The sequence below is a fragment of the Aureobasidium namibiae genome (genome assembly GCF_000721765.1).
Source record: "Aureobasidium namibiae CBS 147.97 unplaced genomic scaffold scaffold_17, whole genome shotgun sequence".
In the NCBI taxonomy this organism is placed as follows: domain Eukaryota; kingdom Fungi; phylum Ascomycota; class Dothideomycetes; order Dothideales; family Saccotheciaceae; genus Aureobasidium; species Aureobasidium namibiae.
In genome coordinates this window covers 287,873-307,738 of record NW_013581192.1, presented here as the reverse complement: position 1 = coordinate 307,738, position 19,866 = coordinate 287,873, and the positions used below count along the sequence as shown (strand labels likewise).

Sequence of the window (19,866 nt, the reverse complement as noted above, 5' to 3'; positions counted from 1 at the left end):
CGCATTGGCTGGTCTTGGGTCGGTCAACTTGTGAACCAGCCAGCCATGCGTCGTCAGGACGGGAACTGTACTCAAAACATCTCGCACACATGCCATTGGAAGCAAATCAAATTGCCATTGGCTACATGGCCCTTGGCTGTTGAAAGCGATGCGCACAGGTAAATGCTTATCGAAGAAACTAGCATGAAGACAAGCCAGGGTAGATCAGAGAGTTGAAAGTCTGGTGGACAGAGGAAGCGTCTTCAAATCAAGCCAAAACAGAGAAAAGAAACCACCATTGAATGCATTCGTAAGTAAACCCGTGAGGTCTTATCAGTTGTGTCTCTATTGTAAGAAGATTTGGTGCGCAACAAGAAGTGTCTATCTGTGTCTTGCGGCTTCCAAGACAGTGTCTGTTTGTCCTCACTTCCTGACGACCAACGCGCCTTTGACCGCACCTTCTTCACTTGTTCACACTCTGACCAATTCTTCTCACTCTCAAGACCTCCATCACTCTTTCAAATCCATTTTCCTTTCACCTTGATAAATTTTCATTTCCACAACACATCCATAACTTAGCGCAATTCTTCTCGCTACCAGCCATCGACAGCTTAACCTTCCAGCATAAACTCGCGCAAGAACGATGGATCAAGCAGAACTTCTGGAACAACATGTCCCGAACATAACACCCCACGATGGACCTATCATTCTGCGTCAGAACCCCTATGCTGACATGAGACCTTTCATCGAGCACCTTTGGGAAGAGCGCCGCGAGATGTGCTGCAACATCTATCTCGACCAGTTCCCACGCGGCACTACAGAGAACGGCGCCACCAAGCAAGAAGAGGATGCGTTTCTGCTTGACTACTTCTCTGAACGTGATCTTCACCTGCAAGGCGGTCGCTTCTTGAAACAGGTCCTTTATGCTATCGCCAAATTCAATGAGCACAGCGTCCTTTCTCACGCCGAGAGTTGGTGGAGAGCCTACAACTTCTGCGTGGTCCCTGAAATGGATGCCAGTCAGATCAGACAAGTCCTTGATCAGCACCATGGAGCCAACTTCCCCGATTCCTTTTTGACTCGTGTCGTTCTTCTCATCAGTGATGGATACAAACGCTTGTACAGTCCAGAGAACCAGCCACCCACAGTCGTCACCGAAGCCGAGACTGTTCCCGCTGTTCGGCAGAGACGTGCATCTGCTGCGTTTATGCACGATGGTATGTAGCCTTTCAACAGTCCCACTCTGAGATACGCCGACTGACGCTTTCCAGGTGCAGCTCAAGCTATGGCACCCGCTGTCCAACACCAGCAGCAGAGGCATAGAACTGCCTCGATTCCAGGCACCTCGCTCCTGCATAGCAATGGCCATGGCCATGGCCATGGCCAACCATACGGCAGTCGCCCTCGTCAATTCCATAAGCAAGAATACCGCGGTCGTAGTCGACGTCCATCTGCCGCCAACTTCCCCGATTTCGACCCCAACATTGCCTTTGTAGACCCTCGTATCCATGCACCAGCTGGCCCGGTAGGTTTCCCAATGCCACCAGACGGTCCTTTTATTGCCTACTACCAGCCTGCATTCTACGCTCCTCTCGAGCCGCGCATGCCTCTGAACCATGATCGCTCCGGTCCTGCATATCATCCAGAAGGCGATGTTTTGCATCAACGCTCTGGCTCGTTCAATCGCCGTGGAGCTCGCCCTCCGAGACTGGTCGATCCCCATTCTTTCAGTCGCTATGGCGAGCCTCAGCCACAGCCTTATCAATCTTACGGTCAAAGAGGTGGCCACCGCAATTCCTTCAACTCTACCAGAGGTCGTCGATCTTCATTCCGCTCTAGTGACAACTGGCAAGGGCCTAGAGAGTCCAGGCTATCCGATAGGAGAGTCCACTCTGACCACCGCGGCGGAGGTTTCGCTCAAACCAAGGAGACTCGCACTCTTTCAGATCTGGCTGGAGACTCTCTAGATGTCGTTTCACACCCTGATACCGGAGCCGCCGTAGAATCCGATGAGCAAGCCTATAGTCGGCTTACATTGCCGTCACTATCAGAGGATGGCTCCGCCGACAAGGAACTCGAGAAGCAGGATAGCTCTCCAAAGACGGTCGAGGACGACAGTTTCCAGACTGCTGCTGAGACTCCAACCGTCACACCGACTGGGAACGTATCGTATGAGGAGGTGCAATTCGCTTCATCTTCGCCCGCTAGTCATGCGAAGAGCGACGAGGACGATCAAGTCGATGCCCAAGAGACGCTCACCGAAGAGAAGTCAATTAGTGGAAAGGCAGACTCCGTCCCACAGTCGCCTACCACCACTACAGAGAGCGGAGACGCTGCAAGTGTGCAAACTACTGGACAACAACCCATAGCTCCGAGATCAGTTCCAAAGTCAGGTCCAAAGCAGACCGAGTCCTTCAGTCCTTTTGCGCGTCGAGCAAAGACGATCACGAAGAAGAAGGACCCCAAACAGAAGCTAGGCAAATCGAAAACCAAGCAAAAGTCTGAACAGCCTGAACAGCCTGAGCAACCTGAGCAGCCGAAGCGACCTTCAGCTGATACCTCGGTGGGTGTTGAGACTACTGACGAAGAGCGCATCGAGAGCAAGATTGAGAGCAATAACGAGTCTGTGTTCAGTGCAGCCGACCACTGTTCAGAGCAGAGCGAGGATAACGAGTCACAACCAACAATGGCCAGTGTCGAAGACCGCCCTGAGTCCCCAAAGCGTTCGACCTTGTCGTCTTACACTGCGCGCCTCATCAACAATGCTTTCAGCAGCATGGGTTCCTCGAACAAGTCTAACAATGGAGACGATCCAAACCCCGCAGCTTCTCAACCCGAGACCTCTCAACCCGAGACCTCCCAACTCGAGACCGTACAGCTCGAGGATCTTCGTATCGATACACCTCAACCCGAAATCGTGTCCTCGGCACCCAAGGGCAAGGCAAAGAACAAGAACAAAAAGAAGAAGAAGAAGGCCAAGATCGCTGCCTCAGTTCCCGACGATACCTCTACAGAGACCATTGCCAACGAAACACCTGCCGGCTCGCCTCCTTCGAACAAGGTATTTTCTTTGCGCGACAACACCAATGCGCTGGACAACCGTTTGTCACTCGTGAACATCAGAGAAGGTTCAATTGTTGAGCTTCATGAGAATGTGATCAACTACCGTACCAGTCGCCCTGCCCAGCAAGAGAATCTCTCTTTTTCGGAAGGTCACAACGAGGCGGTGGAGCAGTCGAAACGCAAGATGGAAGAGATGTTGGCAAAGGAGAGAATGCTGAAGCAGAAGAAGAAGTGATGGTGATGGAGCGGGTATTTTGTGCATTACATATCGAATGATTCAAGCTCTAGAAGATTAGCCATTGCTACAAATGACGATATCCGTCTGTTCACAATCATGCCTGTGCCGAGTTGGAGTGAATGTCTCCGTCCTTTCATTTGTCAAAGCCCATCACAAGTAGATACAAATATGACCAGTACCGCTGATTAACCGAGTAGGAGAAATTGAAGACATTGATGTATTTTGTGTTCATTGTCAACTTTTTTCGAAATTTGGGATATCATTATGCGTCTAGTAATCGTCACCTCTGCTCACGACTTCTTTGCAGTTGGGTCTCAACAGGATGGTCTTTTAGAGTGTCAGCAACGATCGGGATTTGGAGTTCCGAAGAAGAGATGGACTTACGTGCTCATACTGTGCAGTGTAGGAACCCTTGATATCTACCAAGGGAGGGTAATCCTGCACGATACCGGCTTGGACGAGGTTGTTCAGCTGTCGGAAAAGTCAGTTGATGCTGGACATGTGTATTGGTGGTCGAGAGAAAACTCACTCCAAGCAGATACTTGTCATGACCCAGGCGATCAAGATATCTTCTGCAGAAAGGCAGAGTGCCAAAGTTCTTCTCAATGCTCTTCAACAACGTCTTTGCACTCGTCGTTCTCAGAGGCACTCTGGGTGCATCTGCAACCTTCGCGTAATGACTGCACTCCATATCCTCTCTGACGTATCCCTTTCCGGTAGAGCCAAAAGTCTCGATGGCAAAGGTTTCGCCTTCCTCCATCTTGGTCTGGTCGCCTCCCTTTACGATGGGTACGCTCTTTGTGCCATGAATGGACCATTGCCTGATGTCGTGGCCGTTCAGGTTGCGGATGCACTTTATGGGGAAGGTCTCGCCGCCAATCTCGCACTCGTAAGATTCCATGGCTTCTTGGATGGCGGCGCCAATGTCGGACATGCGGACGTCGATGCCGGCTTCCCTGATACCGGTGTTTGTGGCGTCCTTGACGGCAGCCAGCAGGTTGTCGTAGGTGGGATCAAAGGACATGGTGAAAGCACTGTCGACGATGCGACCGTTGATGTGGGCACCGAAATCGACCTTCATGACATCTCCCTGTTGTAGGATGGTCTTGTTGCCGGCGTTGGGGGTGTAGTGGGCAGCACAGTGGTTGATGCTGAGACCAGTAGGGAAACCCATGCCTCCTCTGATGTTGTCGCCCTCTTCGAGACCTTGATGGCCGGTCAAGTGACGCACGCCGTTCTCGATACCCTCTGCGATTTCGGTCAGGGATTGGCCGGGCTTGATGTTCTTCTGAGCCCACTGGCGGACCTGTCTGTGGACTTCGGCAGCGTGACGGTACTCGGTCAGGTAATCGTTGCTCATGCGATCGAGGTGTCTCTTCTCCTCGTCGGTGGTGCGGTAAGAGTTGTCGTCAATGTACTCGCAGATCTCTCCTTCGGGGAATGCGCCGTTGGGGAAGAGCTGGGCAATGGGGACTCGGGGAGGGTTGGTCTGGCCCTTTGCAGTTCCGGTGCCGGCCTTCTTCTTCTTTCTGGGCTTTCTCTTCTTCTTTTTCTTTGCGGCACCTTCCTCGGTTCCGTCGTCGGCACCTTCGGCATCGTCGGCATCGTCGGCATCGTCGTCTGAGTCTTGGGCGTGGTTCTCGGCGCGCTTCTCTGCTTCGGCAGCAGCTCCTTCGGGCAGGTTGCCCTTGGACTCGTCCACTAGCACACGGTCAGTAGTTGTACTTGTGGGTTGGCGCGAAACCAATAGATGCGGGCCTGGGTGTACATTTGAGGGCTTCGACGCCGTTGGCTGTATCTTGAACGGCAGACATTTTGGTAAGAAGCACAAAGATCAAAGAATAAAAGAAAGTTGCAACAAGAGGCTCTGGGGCACGACGCTAGGGCCAAGCTTCGGGGGAGGCAGATGGAGATGCGATTAGATTAGACAAGAAGGCCGTTTCCAAAGACGTCATCAAGGTACTGGACATTACAATTCCACTCTTGTGAGAAAGGATGCATCTGCTTGAAAGACATACGGAATGAGGCATGATCCTTCGCCCAATCCATCTCCGTCCCGCGAAGGGATCCTTCCTGCAGCGACTCTCCCTCAGACAGCCTCTCGTACATCGCTCCTTCCACGCCTCTTCGCTTCGCCGCCAGGCCGGACTCCCTGATCATTATGCCACTCTGGGTATAGACACGACTGCTTCTGCTGGAGACATCAAAAAGTTGTTCTGATCCTCTTCTCAACCAACCCGCCATACTAACACTCCCGTCACAGACAGTTCTTCCAGCTGAGCAAGAAACACCACCCCGATCACAACCCCAACGACCCAAAAGCCGCCGATCGTTTCGTCAAAATCTCAGAGGCCTACCACGTCCTAGGCAGCGCCGACAAGCGAGCGACCTACGACCGCGACTTCCTCCGCGCCTCACATCCTTCTTCCCATCCTCAAGGCTCTCACAGCAGCAGTAGCGGCCCCGCGGGAGGACGTCCAGCCACAGGCCTGAGTCGACGACGCACACAGTTCAAAGGCCCACCTCCTTCTTTCTACCGCAGTGGTGGCTGGGGCAACTTCAGCCAAAAGCGATCAGAATATGCCTCGCAGGAATCACATCAGCACGAAGCTGCCGGCAGTACCGACAGCAGTAGTGCGCAGGACGCTCCCGGCACCGGTCCTTCTGGCTACCAGGCCGGCTTCAACAACGATGTGCCGCACTGGGATCGCGAGGGCCACTTCCGCACCCACGACAATGTCATGAAGAACAGACACAAGGCGAGGCGGCGATCCGGTCAAGTCAGCACAGATGATATCCTCAACAACACAAGCATGCTGTTCAACTTTGTCCTCTTGAGCGGAGTCTTGACCGTCATCTTTGGTGTTAGCGGCATCTTGTTCAGAAAAAACGACGACAAGAAGAAGCTCGCTGCTTGAAGCCGACGCTTCTTTCTCTATACACATACACACATTTGCATCGTCACACATCAGGAAACTAGACTTTTTGTGTACATCTTTTTATACTGGGGGGTGCGCTTCATTACAACCAGAGTAGAAATTTGCCAAAAAAGAAAAGGCGCATAGCCGGACTGTTTGCTTTGATGCCTGCTCTTTCTAATTTCTCGTCGAAAAATAAATTACATGACTGCATGTCTACATGAGTGAATCTGTTTAACCCTCGAAGACGAAGCTGGTGCCGATCTTGTGGCCAGCCTCGTTGAGCTTGTTGGTGTCGAGCGAGAGACCGACACCGAAGGTGGTGCCAGCGTTGAGCTTGGTGTTGTAGGCAAGGGCAGCAATACCACGGTCGTTGATCTTGGCCTGTAATGCACATGGCGATTAGTATCTGTCATGGGGTGTCAATTGATAACATAGCAGTCTTACCTTGGCGAAGGACAGGGGGTCGAGCTTGTACTTGGAGGCAACCTCAAGACCGACGCTCTTACCGCCCTGGAGATCGTAGGTGGCCTTAGCACCAGCCTCGACGTTGGAGTTGACCTTCTGGTAGTAAGAAGCGGCAAGAACGCTCAGGTTCTGCATGGCAATGAGCGAGGCGGTGAAGGTAGGGGCCTGGTAGCCGAGACCAGCGCTGTAGCGGGTGATGGCGGCCTTGGAGACGTCGTAGCCAGCCTCAGCACCGGCAACGAAACCCTCATGGCCGACGGTGGCGTCGATGAGAGCGTTGATGTTGCCAGCAGCGCTGTGGTCGAGGAAAGCGCGGGCGTGGAGGTTGGGCTGCTTGAAGGTCAAGTTGAGCTTCTGGGCGGCCTTGCTGGGGGCGTTGGGGTTGAAGAGGTTCTGGAACTCGGCCTTGACGGGCTGCGACATGAGGCTGGCGAACTCAACCTTGGTGTCGAGGAGGGCGGCGGTGGTCCAGCCCTGGGTAACGGTGATACCTGGTTTGTATCGGTAAGTAAGATAGACATGATGTTGTGGTGAGAGCGAGCGCGATTCGTCGGATGTGCGGGTCTTCTGAGCAACAGGGGCGCTGACAATCATGAGGTACAGCGGCTGGCGCGCAGAGACGGGCAGCGGGAAGAAGAGGCGGCTCATTTGTAAGAAGTGCGTACCCTGGGGCTTGAGAGTGTATTTGCCCTCGAGCTGTGACGTTTGTTAGCCGGATTGCTGGGTACAGACAGACGAAGAACAACGCACAGAGGCAGTGGTGGCACCGTCGAAGGCCTGCTTGCCCTTGACGGTGACGTTGGCGCCATTGGGAGCCTTGAGCTTGACCTCAAGGTTGGCTGGGTTGCGCTGTTAGTCGGAATTTTCTTGCGGTAGGCTTGTGGAGTGCGACATGCCAGCCTGTGTGTGGTAAAAGTCCTTGTTGATAAGCTAGACGCATGTCTGTCAGTTCATGTCGCTCTTGTAGGTGGATCAATGGCACAACTCACGTCGTTGGCGGCCTTGCTCAGGTCACCGTAGGCGGGGAGAGGCAGGGCAACGACTCTCTGGACGCCGATGCGACCGTCGAGGGGCTTGCTGATGTCGGAGAAATCGGGGGCGGCCATTGTGTAGTCTTGAGATGGAATCGGATGAGGTGTGGATTAGCTGCTGTTTACGATGGGAGAGCCCAAGGAGGAGAGATTATTCCAACTGAGCTCGGGCCTTCCAAAGCTTCCCTTGTTCCCTCCTGTTCATTCCGATCCCCGATGCCGTCCACCACGTGTGGCCCCCTCTCCACGCGACATGTTTCCGTGCCATTCGCCAACTCACTCTTGGTTTCATCATGATTCACCAAGCATACATCTCTAACGAGAGCCACATCCAGTCGCTGCTCGTCCCAGACACACTCACTCACTCACTCTCACTCACGGTAGACACGAAACACGAACATCAATTTACTACTCAAACTGCAAGTGACTTCTGGTCGAAACGGTTGGATAAAAGAAAACAGTAGCATTGTGAAAAGTAATGAAAGATGTGAGACGATACGAAACACTGGCGGTTGGCCTTTTGCCAGATCCCAGGTCGTCTTTTCAGCCTGATCAGTGCTCTGCCTTCCATCTCTGAGTCTCACTCTCAGTATCGCGGCTAGGGTGCACAGCTGAGTCAGGTCTTGCGATTGTTGGTGGGAACTGCGCCTCGAAATTGTACGGTTCTGAGATGACAACTGGGAGTGGAGGTCCCATGCTCTCCTTCTTGCGGCTGAAGAACTTCTTCTTGCTACACCAGGTAGCGCGAGAGTACAACGAAGGAGAGACTGGAGTCTGTGTGTGATGTTGAGGTTCGGGCGAAGGACTGTGGTAAGAAGGCAAGGTATACTCTTCTTTGTTGGCGCGGAATTGCCTCAGCGAGCTGTCGCTCGTAGAGCGAGACGACACCGACTTGGCCACGCTCGCCGACGTGTTGCTTCGCTGGATGTAGGCCACATCTGCAGCTTCAGCTCCTCTGGCGCGAACCATGCGTGCGGTAATTGCCTGGCTGCTGTCGCGGAACACGAAGTTCTATCTACCAGTTAGTTACACGTTCATGTGGGAACTTGGCCCCTTCGTTCCTTCATAGGTAAACTTACTGCGACCAGATTTAAAACTCCAAGGATGAGGTTGAGAATGCCCGCCATTATCACGACACGCCAGAATGCCATGCCGAGGTGTTCTTTGCTGTTGCTAGACCGATTGAGACACGACAAAACGTGCACACCGAGGACGATCATTGCTGAAGCAAGGCTGACGAATCCGTGTTCGATACTGAGCGAGGGCCAATTGCGAGCGAAGTAGCCACTGAACAGTCCAACCTCCGAGATAATCAGAACTATGGCAATAGATGCTACCACAGCATTCATGGCGGCCTCGAAGATGAAGAACTGATGATTGTTAGCAGAGTCTAGTAGATATGGTGAACGTCTCTCACGCTTGAGTCTGCGGTAGTCTTGATGAGCATGAGGACGCTTGCAGCAATGATGGCCAGCAGTCCAGTGATATTCATGCCCTTGAGGACATTGAGAATGACATAGCCCGAACCAGCCAGTGATTTGGGTGAAAGTGCCATTTTTTCGGTGGATTGTTTGGTTTGGGTTTTGAGGAATGGCAAATAGATAGATCTGCTTTACTCGTTAGACAGAAGCACGATCTTGAGACAACAATGAGAACTTACAAGTTGGAAGGCCAAAGTCTGAGAAACATTCGTGTAAAGAAATGGAGCGATCTGGCCAGCAGATACTTGATTCTGTACGAGTTATTGCAAGAAAGAGAGAGTCGTTAGAAGAACAGCAAGGAAGAAAACTATCAAAGAGAGACAGGATCGAGGGAATTCGAATCAATTAAATCAGGGAGAAACAATTGGACGCGGCGAGAACAATGAACACAACAATGACAATAGAAGACTAAATGAATGGATGAACGAATGAATGAACGGAATAAGAGCAATAAGAGAGTGGAAGAAGTTACAATGGGAGAATTAAGCGCCACGAGGTGCTCTTTTGTCCATTTGACGCCGTCAAAGCTCATGGCTGCATCAACGCAGCTGAAACGACTTCTCAGACGTTCTGTGCTACTTCGGCAGCGACCATGGAGAGTTTCTGTAACAGCAAGATCTTGGTCGGGCGACTCCTGGAATGAGCCATTGGTAAAGCTTGATGTTGGTATAAGCGCTGTGCTGGCGCCTGGTGGTGGACTGGTTTCAAGACTCGCGTTTGGTATCTTGCTTATTGTCGTTGGGGTATTCAAGGACTGCAGTAACAACAATAGGCCATAGATAGTGTACAGGAATCGCGCTGTAGTTTGGAGTATTTCACCCTATTCATGTGCAAAGGTATGCCACCTAGAAAGCTATGAAAATGCACAGTTCTTTCGGTAGATAGGAAGCATCCATCGAGATCGAGAGTCGTGATGTTAACGACTCTCGGTGATCTTCGCTACAGCCCAGAAAGAACTGTGTATCCTGATGACTTTAGCTCACCTAATTGTTAATATGGGAGCAGTCGGTAGTGACAGAATCTAGCGCATGGGAAGGATGTCAACCTTGACGACGATAGCGTGGAGATGACCTGAGTACAATGCCTTCATTACCATCTTGAAGAGAACGCGTCACCGCCGCTCAAAAGCTGACAACAAAGACTCATTACACCTGATCGCATAGTGTGGATCTAGACATCAGTGGTATAGCGCAACACGAATGGTGGTCTTCTAGAAGCTTTTTGTCCGTTCGGGAATGCAGGAGCGGCTCGCCGCGATAGCGATTGGAAGTCGGTCTTGGCACCAGTGTCTGGATGCGTGTTAAAGTGGTAAAAAGGGTCTAATTTGCCAGCGACAACTTTCTTTCTGCCGGGTCCTGTCCAACGCTTTTCTCGAGCATCCCTCTCTTTCTTCCCTTTCCTCTCGACATCTTCAGTATCACCCCACACATCCAATCAAAATGGCTCGCGGTAACCAAAAGGAGAGAGCTCGTGAAAAGACCTTGAAGGCCGCTGGCAACGTCGTAAGTTTTCCTAAACAGGGATCAACATTTTTTGAGGGTCAATCGCCTTGCTGACTCTGTTGCCTAGAAAAACAAGAACACCGTATGTTTTCTTCGAGGAGCTGCAAAGACTTCATCAACTGACTCTACTCTAGATGTCCGGTTCTGAGCAGGCTAAGGCCAAGGAGAGTGCTGCCGAGATTATGCGTGCAAAGCAGGCCGCAGGTTCGTCCTTCTTGTAGCATTCTTTATCTCTGAATCCTGATCTGACATGTCCATACAGCCGACGCCAAGAGGGCCGCTGAGGGCAAGAAGTAAATCCACACTTCTCTTGCACACTATCAACACATGATCAAGGCGTAATCGAGGCTGCCGGCGAGCAGGAGTCAACCATTTTCGGGCAATCACGACAAAATCCGTTTGCAGAGCATTATAGCGATGGATTTGTTCTTTTCGACGAGGTCTAATCGTCCCAGTACTAGAGGATATCAAAACACTTTTTTCTTTCTTCCCTCAACCAGTTCATGTGTTTACTGTGCTCGTGCCTGCACTTGATCAAGAATTCTATCTCTTTCTAACTTCCTGATCTGCCAGTACTTTTCCGCTAGACTCTAGCCTTTCCATCGAGGCGTGGCCATTCAGCGAGAATGTGTACAAAGATCGCTTGGACCATAAAAGCGTATGTCTGCGCTGTATCTGACACTTTCTGTCCATCCAGGCGACTTCCAGTATCGTGTATGATGGCTCGTTAGCGTGCTGTTGAGCCGTGCTGGACAGAAGTTCGAGTAGTCTGCCTCACTCAGGGGCACCATCTGAGCATCTTATAGAGTCTCGATGCCTGAAGAACAGCTTCAGCACTGCCTGCTTTAGGTTCATGGATAGACTGATATAGAGTCAATCCGAGGGCCTTCAGTGAGTCGGGTGCTCCTGGGCAGTCTGAGCCTTTCGCTGTCCCTCGTAAAGGCCAGTGTAATAGCCTGCAAAGTACCAGGATGTCATGAGCGCCTTGAGGCTCTCATCTTGGACTGTTACTGTCAGCACTGTAAAGAAAGAGTAGAAATGTGGTTAGACCAACCGGAATCGAGAAGGACTTGTGAAATGCCTGGTGGAGGGACCTGGTTGGAATTGTTGGCTGGTTGCGCGTCGGCAGATTGGGCCTTCAAGTGCTCTTGATTCAGCTGTTGCACTATTTCCTGGGCTTGTTCTGGGTGGTAGTCTTCTTCGACGGTCTCCCATTGTGGAAGACCCGTCGTTGTGTCGAGATCGGCGGCCTTCAGATTGATAGTAGATCTGTCCGTCTTAAGCAATACGATCAGACAGTGAGTTGGGGGGAATTACTGCGCTTCCTCTTTCTTCTCAACAGCATCTAGAACCTCTTCGACGCGTTCGCCTCGTGCAGACATGCTGTGGTATTTCTACAGAATCTAGTCAGCACGTGATTGTCAAATGCAGTAGAGGTGCAATTCACCTTGTATTCTTCGAGCGCCTCGTTCCATGATTGGACGAGAGCAGAGTCATCCCATATCTCATTGTCGGAAAGTTTTTTGTTCGTCATGACTACTAGAGTTGATGTTCGACAGAAGATGCGAGCGCCGGTCAGAAGTGGTTGGAGTCTGGACAAGCGGCGGGTCGCGTCTGTCTCGCCCCGGATTCGATCAATTCCTCGTCTCAGAAACTTTTTGATTTTCTACTACAATTATTTTTGTTCAACATATCACGCCAAAATGTCAAAGGTCGATAGCAAAAGCAACAAGCGCAAGGGTTCGTGACAAGTCTCTGGGTCTGCGTCGCTGTACCCCTACTAACTTGGGTCATTAGGCGCATCTGAGCCCAGCGTAACTACAAAGAAGGTCAAGACCACCACAGTCGTCGAGAAGCCCGCTCCAAAGTCAGCTCTCAAGAAGACCGAGACTACTACCACAACCACCACCAAGGCCAAGAAGGAAACCAAGGAGGCCGCCCCCGTCGCCACATCCACCAGAGAAACCCGATCAACAAGAAAGCGCGCCGAGGATTTCCTGGAACCAGAGGAGAAGCCCGTCAAGAAGACTACGACTGTCAAGTCTATCCCCGGAAAGGTCGAGAAGGTCACCGTCACCGAGACTGTCAAGCCCGAGAGCGCTGCATCAAAGGTCTCAAAGTCCGAGGCCAAGGCTGCCTCCAAGCCTGCTGTTGAGGAGGAGGAAATTGCTCTCGCCAACGAGACGGACAGCGAGGCCGAGGCTGAGGAGGATGACCAGACCGCTGCCCTGCTCGCTGGCTTTGAGAGCAGCGACGATGAGAATGACCCACAAGACGACGGCATTGCCTTGGACAAGCTTCCTGCTGTGCCCAACATGAAGGAGGTTCGCAAGCAATTGAAGAATGCACAGCAACAAGACGAGGAGAACACCCCTGGCGTCATCTACATTGGGTATGCGATCTCGTGCCAACTTCCTCCCTTGCCGTGACTAACATAAATCATAGACGTCTGCCGCACGGTTTCTTCGAGGCACAGATGCGCGAGTACTTCAGCCAGTTCGGCGACATCACCCACTTGAGAATGGCACGCAACAAGCTTACCGGCCGTTCAAAGCACTACGCCTTCATCGAGTTCGGATCCGGCGCAGTCGCCGAGATTGTAGCAAAGACCATGGACAAGTACTTGCTGTTCGGCCATCTTCTGCAGGTCAGACGTATACCCGCCGAGCAAGTTCACGAGAAGCTGTGGAAGGGTGAGGGTGGCAGATTCAAGGTCATGCCGCGCAACAAGATCGAGGGTGGCATGTTGAAGAGAGGTACCACAAGAGAGGGCTGGGAGAAGAGGATCGAAAGAGAGACCGAGGCCAGAACCAAGAAGGCCGCACAGCTCAAGGAGCTGGGCTACGACTTTCAGATGCCCTCTCTGCGCGATGTCAAGGAGGTACCTACCAAGGAGACCCGCGAGGCCGAGGCCGCACCTCTGCTCGCCGATGTCAGCGCTGTTCTGGACAAGCAAGAAGAGCAACCGGCAGCCGAGGAGACTAAGAAGGCGGCACCTGTGGAGAAGGCAGGCGCTAAACGCGTCAAGGCCAAGGCAGATGGCAAGAAGGGATCAAAGAAGGCAAAGGTTTCGGCATAGGTCATTGGGTTAGCTTGAGGCGTTAATTCTTCAAGTCATGGCGCAGCCCACATTCGCGGGCTACTTGTACGCAGCGGCAATCTATTTTCAAGGTGTTCGTCTAAATTGAGACGTCAAAAGGAACGAGCACTTGACAAGATAGTTGGATCAAATGAATTGGTACAGATGAAACATAGGCTCCATTTTGCGCTCTGCCCCCAGAAGAAGAAGAATCGTCACTCAGTCACAAGCATTAATGGCGTCCTTGATGGACAGTGCAGAAAACCACCTCCAAGCCCCAAGCGCGTGCAGTTCCGGGGTCGATGTGATGGTCTAGTAGTGATGCGACACCGATAGCGTCGCTGGCGTGTGCATGCTATGCGTGTTCCGACACAGCCACTTTCCTCATCACACCTAGAAGAAGAAGTAGGCGATCAAGAAACACAGAAGGCAAAGTCCGGCAACGATCTGGACGGGGACTCCGCCAGCAGGTGCCTTCTGCACACCCAAGCCGGTTGTGCCAGCAGAAATTCTCTCCTTGGAATCTTGGTTGACTGCATCAGTCTTTCTCTGGCGCAACCCTTGTTCGTCTCTTTCTTGGCTCATTCGGGCAATGGTGGCTTGAGCTTCGGCGAGCTTGGCTTTCACGTCTTCGCCCGAGGTGGGGATAGAGTTCATAAAGCTTTGGGTGGTCGTGGAGTCGGAAAAGGTGGTGTATCTATCGGTGGCTGGGTTGCCTGCTGATTGGACAATCTCACCAAGGTTCTTGTTGTCGACAGGACGTTCCTCCGGACGCGAGACGGCACCCACAGCTCCTACATCGGCGCCTCGCTGAGGGGTTTGAGGTTGAGGTGAGACAGAGTTGAAGTTGGCAGAGTTGAAGGTAGCGATCGAATCGTCCATGTGGCCGCCAGCGTCAGAGTGGGCAACGCCCTCTGGAGGCAGGAAGACGACGCGGATCTTCTTTTCTTGGATCGATGACTTGGCGGTTTGTTCGATGTGGGACCACTATTTGACGGTCAGTCCATTGTATGCTAGTGCGGAAGCGAGATGGAGCGCACGATTTGAGAGACGTTAGGGTATTCCTTGTCGGCCGAGATGGCGACTGATTGGACGAGGAACTTGTCTCTGCACTTTGCGTCAAGAGGAGGGTCTTCCCTCATGGCTTGCAGCAAGACTGGACATGGTCAGTTGGCTATGTCTGCAGCAAAGAGCCACGTGCGCAGCGTACCTTGGACCTCAACATCCTGACCAGGCTCAATGCGGCCAGAGTTTGGTCTGACACAGTACCTGGAAGAGAATTAGTGTTTGGGATAAGGATGGGGAAGCAGGGAGGCTGACTGTTTGGGGGCGGTGGTCTTGACCTGACGAGGCTGGGATTAGCACGAATATGGGAGCCTCAGATCAGGAGGGCGGTACCTTGAAAGCTACCGGGTCGGAGTTCTTGTTGTACAGACGGAGGACCTGAGCAACCTCGTGGGTGAAGGGGCCTATTGAGCAAGCGAGTCAGAAGGATGACTGGGTGGTGGATGAGACTTGACTACGCACGCTTGAAACCAAGCTCGACGGGGTCCAGCTCGACAGACATGGTGAACGAGGGCGGCGCGGGCGAGGGGTGGAGAAGGAGAGAGCTGCGGTCGAGAGAAAGGGCAAGGTTGTGATTGCGAGATGATGGGGTGGTGGGAGTCGCAGGTGGTATACCAAGACGTAGGAAGTTGCAGGAAGACGGCACCAGGGACTGACTGGGATTAATGACGGAAGCGACGTTCCAAGCGCGTCCGGCCGTCGCTGCTGCAACTCGCTCCCACTTCCTGGAGTCTGGATGAGGCCGTGCACTTCTGCATGACATGACGCTTTGCACAAAACTATGTCACGCGAATAAGGTAGCTATAGAAGTGCACAGCTGCTCTAACAATTCAGGAATTACATTGACGGTCACGATATCGGTAGCGTGTTATGGACCGGCTATCGTCTAGACACAGCTGGGCATCTTGATAGCTCCGCATCCGCTTGCAAGGGGCAGAAGTCACAGATCTCGGACTTTAGCATCCAGTGAGGCATGACGTGCCATTTCGGCTTCACTCTTTGAGACAACTTTCACTCCCCACACTTGAGCATCTCCTCTATCTATCTACTAGTGCTGTCTTCCACTTGGTCTTGTCGTCACACAACTCTGCGAACTCATCTCCAACGACTATAACTCTCAAGTACCGTCCATCATGTCTTCAGATATCAACAACCTTGTCGACATGGGCTTCGACCGTGAAAAGGCCACCCTCGCCATGAAGAAAGCAGGCAACTGTGCGTGACCCTGTTCATATCAGCTATCTTACTATCAGTCTTACTCACATCCCACTAGTAGGAGCTGCCGTCGATTGGCTTAGCAACAACGCCGACAAATCCATCGAAGAACTCAAAGAGGACGGAGGCGAGGAAGAGTCACCCCTGTCATTGCAGCCGGGCGAACAAGCCAGAAGTCTGCTTTGTAAAGACTGTGGCAAGAAGTTCAGATCAACCGCTCAAGCAGAGTTCCATGCCAACAAGACGTATGCGACCTCGCTGCTCCCGCCCCAGCACATATGCTAACCTTCGCTTCCAGTGAGCACCAGAACTTTGAAGAGTCCACCGAAGAGATCGCACCTTTGACCGAAGAGGAGAAGGCCGCAAGGCTCGCAGAATTGCGTGAAAAGCTCGCTGCTAAACGTGCTGGTCAATCGGAACAAGACAAGAAAGACAAGGAGCGCAACGATCAGATTCGCCGCAAGGCAACAAAGGAGCAACAAGACATCAAGGAGGATCTGGCCAAGAAGGAACAAATCAAAGAAGCGGAGGCTAAGAGGCGTGAGAAGGCGGCTGATGTCGAAGCCAAAAAGCGTATTCAGGCAAAGATCGCTGCTGACAAGGAAGAACGACGCCTGAAGGCTGAGAGAGAGAAGGCTGCTCGTGCTGGTCAGCCCGCTGTTGTTGCCGACCCTACACCTGCCGCAAAGCCCACCGTGCCAAAGACTGCTGGAAACTACACAGAGGCAAGACTACGACTCCAAACATCCGCTGGCACCGTCCAGAAGACATTCCCGGTCGACACAACACTCTTCGAGGTTGCGCAAGCGCTTAGCCAGGATCCTGGTGTTCAGGTCAGCGAATTTGTCCAAAACTTTCCCAAGAAGGTCTACGACAGCTCAGACTTTGGCCAAACACTGAAGGAGGCTGGCCTGGTACCAAGTGCTGCCCTGGTTGTCAGATGAGCTGATACTCTCAGCACTCGATGCAACACGATTTGGCGAGGCGTTCGGAAAGGGGCATTTGGGACAAGTTAGCTTGGGAGACTGTCGATATGAACTGGCAAACAGCAGCATGGCTCACCAAAGAAAGAATTTTGTCATGAATGCTATCACAATGCGCTTATATACCACCAATCGCAACTGAGGTGTGACGGATCACCGACAGTTGGGAGGACTGTCACTCCCTAAATACGATCGTTGAGATGAGCATGCCTGTACACCTCAAAAGGTTTGTTCAAGGATCGAACAACGACAATCCGGTGTCAAACGTTGCAAGTATAAGTGGCCTCCTTACAGGTTGCATTATTTGAAACGGAGATATATCATATGTTTGTCAGTGGTCACAGAGCATTGTCGAAATTACTTGTTGCGGAGTGACCCTGGTAGCCGGGATTTATAGGTATGTATGCATGTGAATATGCATGTGACATGACGGAGACGACCGTGGGAATTCGATGAGCCTGAAGGGCGTTGGTGATGTGCAGGGCGCATTGGGCGACAGCTGAGCTTGAGCACCAACTGGTTATACACGGCCTATCTGGTTATTAGTTCAAACAATTACCATGTAGCGCAGTCGTCTTACCTAACGAGTTTGATTTGGCAGGGAGAAAGCCGGGGGCAGAAGCGGCGGCGGGCGGTGATAATGACAGGGCCGGTGTCGGTCAACGTCTGGGCCGTGTTGGCGGGCGCGCGGTAATCGCTGGTGGCACTGATTTTATTGAAGTCCGCCCAGCTTTGGTGAGTCAAAGGTCGACAGGTTGCTGATTACAGCGGTGCATCTTTCGCGCCTCGACACTTTGCCTCTCTCCTTCCTTCCCCTCTACATATCCATTCATTGCCCAAGATGTGTGGTATCTTTGCCTGCCACAGGTATGTCTCATTCCTCGAGGCAGCTCGAATCGCGTGCCCCTCAATTCTCCAGATATTGACACTTCAACAGCCATCCCGATGTGCAAAAGTTCAAGCCCACTGCCCTGCGCATGGGCAAGCAGATCCGCCACCGTGGTCCCGATTGGAGCGGTAACCACACCTCCAACAACACTATCCTGGTTCACGAGCGTTTGAGTATCGTCGGTGTTGGTATGTAAAGAAGCTGAGGAAACATGCACGCGAGCCATGGCTAAGACGTGTCGTTCAGACTCGGGTGCTCAACCTCTGCTCAACGAGGATGGCAGCATTGCCCTTGCCGTCAACGGTGAGATCTACAACCACAAGGTCCTGCGCAAACACCTCAGCAAGCCCTACGATTTCAAGACCCACTCTGACTGCGAGGTCATCATTCCTCTGGTATGAAGCCTTTCGCAACAAGCGGACATCAGGACGTCAACTGACAAAATTTGTAGTACATGGAGCACGGCATCGACACACCCAAGTTCCTCGACGGCATGTTCTCCTGGGTCCTTCACGACAAGAAGCAGGACAGAGTAATTGCTGCCAGAGATCCCATTGGTGTCACAACCTTCTACATGGGCCGTTCCAGCGAGACCCCTGGTGCTGTCTACTTCGCCTCGGAGCTGAAGTGCCTCCACCCCGTCTGCGACAACATCATTGCTTTCCCTCCTGGCCACGTCTATGACTCCAACACCGACAAGATCACCCAGTACTTCACCCCCAAGTGGCTGGTGGAGCCCACCAACATTCCCACCACTCCCGTCGACCTCAAGACCCTCCGCACAAAGTTCGAGAGAGCTGTCAGAAAGCGTCTGATGGCCGAGGTTCCCTACGGTGTCCTTCTTTCCGGTGGTCTGGACTCCAGTTTGGTTGCTTCAATCGCACAGAGAGAGACTCTTAGACTGCAGGCTGCATACAACGCACAACAAGAGCAGAACGGTGGTGTCGACGCCGAGGAGGAGCTGGCTGGAATTGACGAGGACTACAAGCTCAACACTATTCCTGTTCTGTCTCAGCTCAACTCCTTCTCCATCGGTCTGCCTGGCGCTCCTGACAGTAAAGCCGCTCTCGAGGTCGCCAAGTTCTTGGGCACCAAGCACCACAACCTCACTTTCACCATTCAGGAGGGCCTTGACGCACTATCGGACGTCATCTTCCACCTCGAGACCTACGACGTTACCACCATCCGTGCTTCAACTCCCATGTTCCTTCTCAGCAGAAAGATCAAGGCTATGGGTATCAAGATGGTTCTCTCCGGAGAGGGTAGTGACGAGATCTTCGGTGGCTACCTTTACTTCCACAACGCTCCCGACAAGAAGGCCTTCCACGAGGAGACTGTCCGCAGAGTGCGCAACTTGCACTTGGCCGACTGTCTGAGAGCCAACAAGTCGACTTCGGCTTGGGGTCTTGAAGCTAGAGTGCCTTTCCTGGACAAGGAGTTCCTCGAGTACTCGATGAGCATCGACCCTGAGGCCAAGCTGATTGACAAGGACCACATCGAGAAGTACATTATCCGCAAGGCATTCGACACATCCGACGAGCCCGGCGAGAAGCCCTACCTGCCCGACAACATCCTTTGGAGACAGAAGGAGCAGTTCAGTGACGGTGTTGGCTACGGCTGGATTGACGGACTCAAGGACACGGCCGAGCTGCACGTCAGCGACGAGGATATGAAGAACCCCAAGCCCGAGTGGGGAGACGACATCCCCGACACCAAGGAGGCATACTGGTACAGATGCATGTTCGACGAGCACTTCCCCCCTTACTGCGCATCGACCGTCATGAGATGGACACCGACGTGGTCCAAGCAGACGGATCCCAGTGGCCGTGCTATCGGCGTTCACGCCCAAAAGTACGCGCACGCCGCTTAAGCACGAAGAAAAGAGATATCGTTGAGTAGCAAGCGAGATGCATGATGATCAGATTTGAAGGCGTTGGAATACACGACAGGCAAAA

At 52.5% G+C, this 19,866-nt stretch overlaps 11 protein-coding genes across 11 annotated transcripts; 6 read left to right on the top strand and 5 right to left on the bottom strand.

The window, feature by feature from the left end:
* Nucleotides 1–622: 622 nt before the first annotated feature.
* Nucleotides 623–3,277, top strand: M436DRAFT_84783 (uncharacterized protein; the record flags this gene model as incomplete). The annotated part of the gene is made up of 2 exons (XM_013568984.1): nucleotides 623–1,196; nucleotides 1,251–3,277. The coding sequence occupies 2 exons, from the start codon at nucleotides 623–625 to the stop codon at nucleotides 3,275–3,277; spliced, it is 2,601 nt and encodes an 866-aa protein (XP_013424438.1).
* Nucleotides 3,278–3,550: 273 nt separating this feature from the next.
* On the bottom strand, nucleotides 3,551–5,094 carry M436DRAFT_75505 (peptidase M24A, methionine aminopeptidase; the record flags this gene model as incomplete). Its single annotated transcript, XM_013568983.1, has 4 exons — nucleotides 3,551–3,607; nucleotides 3,665–3,751; nucleotides 3,810–4,981; nucleotides 5,049–5,094. The coding sequence occupies 4 exons, from the start codon at nucleotides 5,092–5,094 to the stop codon at nucleotides 3,551–3,553; spliced, it is 1,362 nt and encodes a 453-aa protein (XP_013424437.1).
* Nucleotides 5,095–5,308: 214 nt separating this feature from the next.
* On the top strand, nucleotides 5,309–6,198 carry M436DRAFT_54042 (DnaJ-domain-containing protein; the record flags this gene model as incomplete). The annotated part of the gene is made up of 2 exons (XM_013568828.1): nucleotides 5,309–5,493; nucleotides 5,544–6,198. The coding sequence occupies 2 exons, from the start codon at nucleotides 5,309–5,311 to the stop codon at nucleotides 6,196–6,198; spliced, it is 840 nt and encodes a 279-aa protein (XP_013424282.1).
* Nucleotides 6,199–6,432: 234 nt separating this feature from the next.
* Nucleotides 6,433–7,772, bottom strand: M436DRAFT_75503 (uncharacterized protein; the record flags this gene model as incomplete). The annotated part of the gene is made up of 5 exons (XM_013568982.1): nucleotides 6,433–6,582; nucleotides 6,646–7,362; nucleotides 7,417–7,505; nucleotides 7,563–7,596; nucleotides 7,656–7,772. 5 exons carry the CDS (start codon nucleotides 7,770–7,772, stop codon nucleotides 6,433–6,435), a joined length of 1,107 nt encoding a protein of 368 aa, XP_013424436.1.
* An 873-nt stretch (nucleotides 7,773–8,645) lies between these two features.
* On the bottom strand, nucleotides 8,646–9,252 carry M436DRAFT_24071 (uncharacterized protein; the record flags this gene model as incomplete). The annotated part of the gene is made up of 3 exons (XM_013568800.1): nucleotides 8,646–8,708; nucleotides 8,777–9,067; nucleotides 9,115–9,252. Coding segments are annotated over 3 exons (492 nt in total), but the record flags the coding sequence as incomplete, so codon positions are not given.
* A 1,365-nt stretch (nucleotides 9,253–10,617) lies between these two features.
* M436DRAFT_84778 (uncharacterized protein) lies at nucleotides 10,618–10,977 on the top strand (the record flags this gene model as incomplete). Its single annotated transcript, XM_013568981.1, has 4 exons — nucleotides 10,618–10,680; nucleotides 10,748–10,762; nucleotides 10,815–10,884; nucleotides 10,943–10,977. The coding sequence occupies 4 exons, from the start codon at nucleotides 10,618–10,620 to the stop codon at nucleotides 10,975–10,977; spliced, it is 183 nt and encodes a 60-aa protein (XP_013424435.1).
* Nucleotides 10,978–11,568: 591 nt separating this feature from the next.
* M436DRAFT_53960 (uncharacterized protein) lies at nucleotides 11,569–12,214 on the bottom strand (the record flags this gene model as incomplete). The annotated part of the gene is made up of 4 exons (XM_013568812.1): nucleotides 11,569–11,684; nucleotides 11,735–11,949; nucleotides 11,998–12,074; nucleotides 12,128–12,214. 4 exons carry the CDS (start codon nucleotides 12,212–12,214, stop codon nucleotides 11,569–11,571), a joined length of 495 nt encoding a protein of 164 aa, XP_013424266.1.
* An 829-nt stretch (nucleotides 12,215–13,043) lies between these two features.
* M436DRAFT_15100 (RNA-binding domain-containing protein) lies at nucleotides 13,044–13,534 on the top strand (the record flags this gene model as incomplete). Its single annotated transcript, XM_013568791.1, has 2 exons — nucleotides 13,044–13,072; nucleotides 13,126–13,534. Coding segments are annotated over 2 exons (438 nt in total), but the record flags the coding sequence as incomplete, so codon positions are not given.
* Nucleotides 13,535–14,152: 618 nt separating this feature from the next.
* On the bottom strand, nucleotides 14,153–15,326 carry M436DRAFT_53925 (VAMP-associated protein; the record flags this gene model as incomplete). The annotated part of the gene is made up of 6 exons (XM_013568806.1): nucleotides 14,153–14,746; nucleotides 14,800–14,915; nucleotides 14,970–15,028; nucleotides 15,080–15,102; nucleotides 15,158–15,228; nucleotides 15,287–15,326. 6 exons carry the CDS (start codon nucleotides 15,324–15,326, stop codon nucleotides 14,153–14,155), a joined length of 903 nt encoding a protein of 300 aa, XP_013424260.1.
* Nucleotides 15,327–15,957: 631 nt separating this feature from the next.
* M436DRAFT_54301 (uncharacterized protein) lies at nucleotides 15,958–16,983 on the top strand (the record flags this gene model as incomplete). Its single annotated transcript, XM_013568876.1, has 3 exons — nucleotides 15,958–16,039; nucleotides 16,098–16,284; nucleotides 16,338–16,983. 3 exons carry the CDS (start codon nucleotides 15,958–15,960, stop codon nucleotides 16,981–16,983), a joined length of 915 nt encoding a protein of 304 aa, XP_013424330.1.
* Nucleotides 16,984–17,863: 880 nt separating this feature from the next.
* M436DRAFT_84773 (asparagine synthetase) lies at nucleotides 17,864–19,781 on the top strand (the record flags this gene model as incomplete). Its single annotated transcript, XM_013568980.1, has 4 exons — nucleotides 17,864–17,889; nucleotides 17,960–18,099; nucleotides 18,158–18,306; nucleotides 18,363–19,781. The coding sequence occupies 4 exons, from the start codon at nucleotides 17,864–17,866 to the stop codon at nucleotides 19,779–19,781; spliced, it is 1,734 nt and encodes a 577-aa protein (XP_013424434.1).
* Between the last annotated feature and the right edge of the window lie 85 nt (nucleotides 19,782–19,866).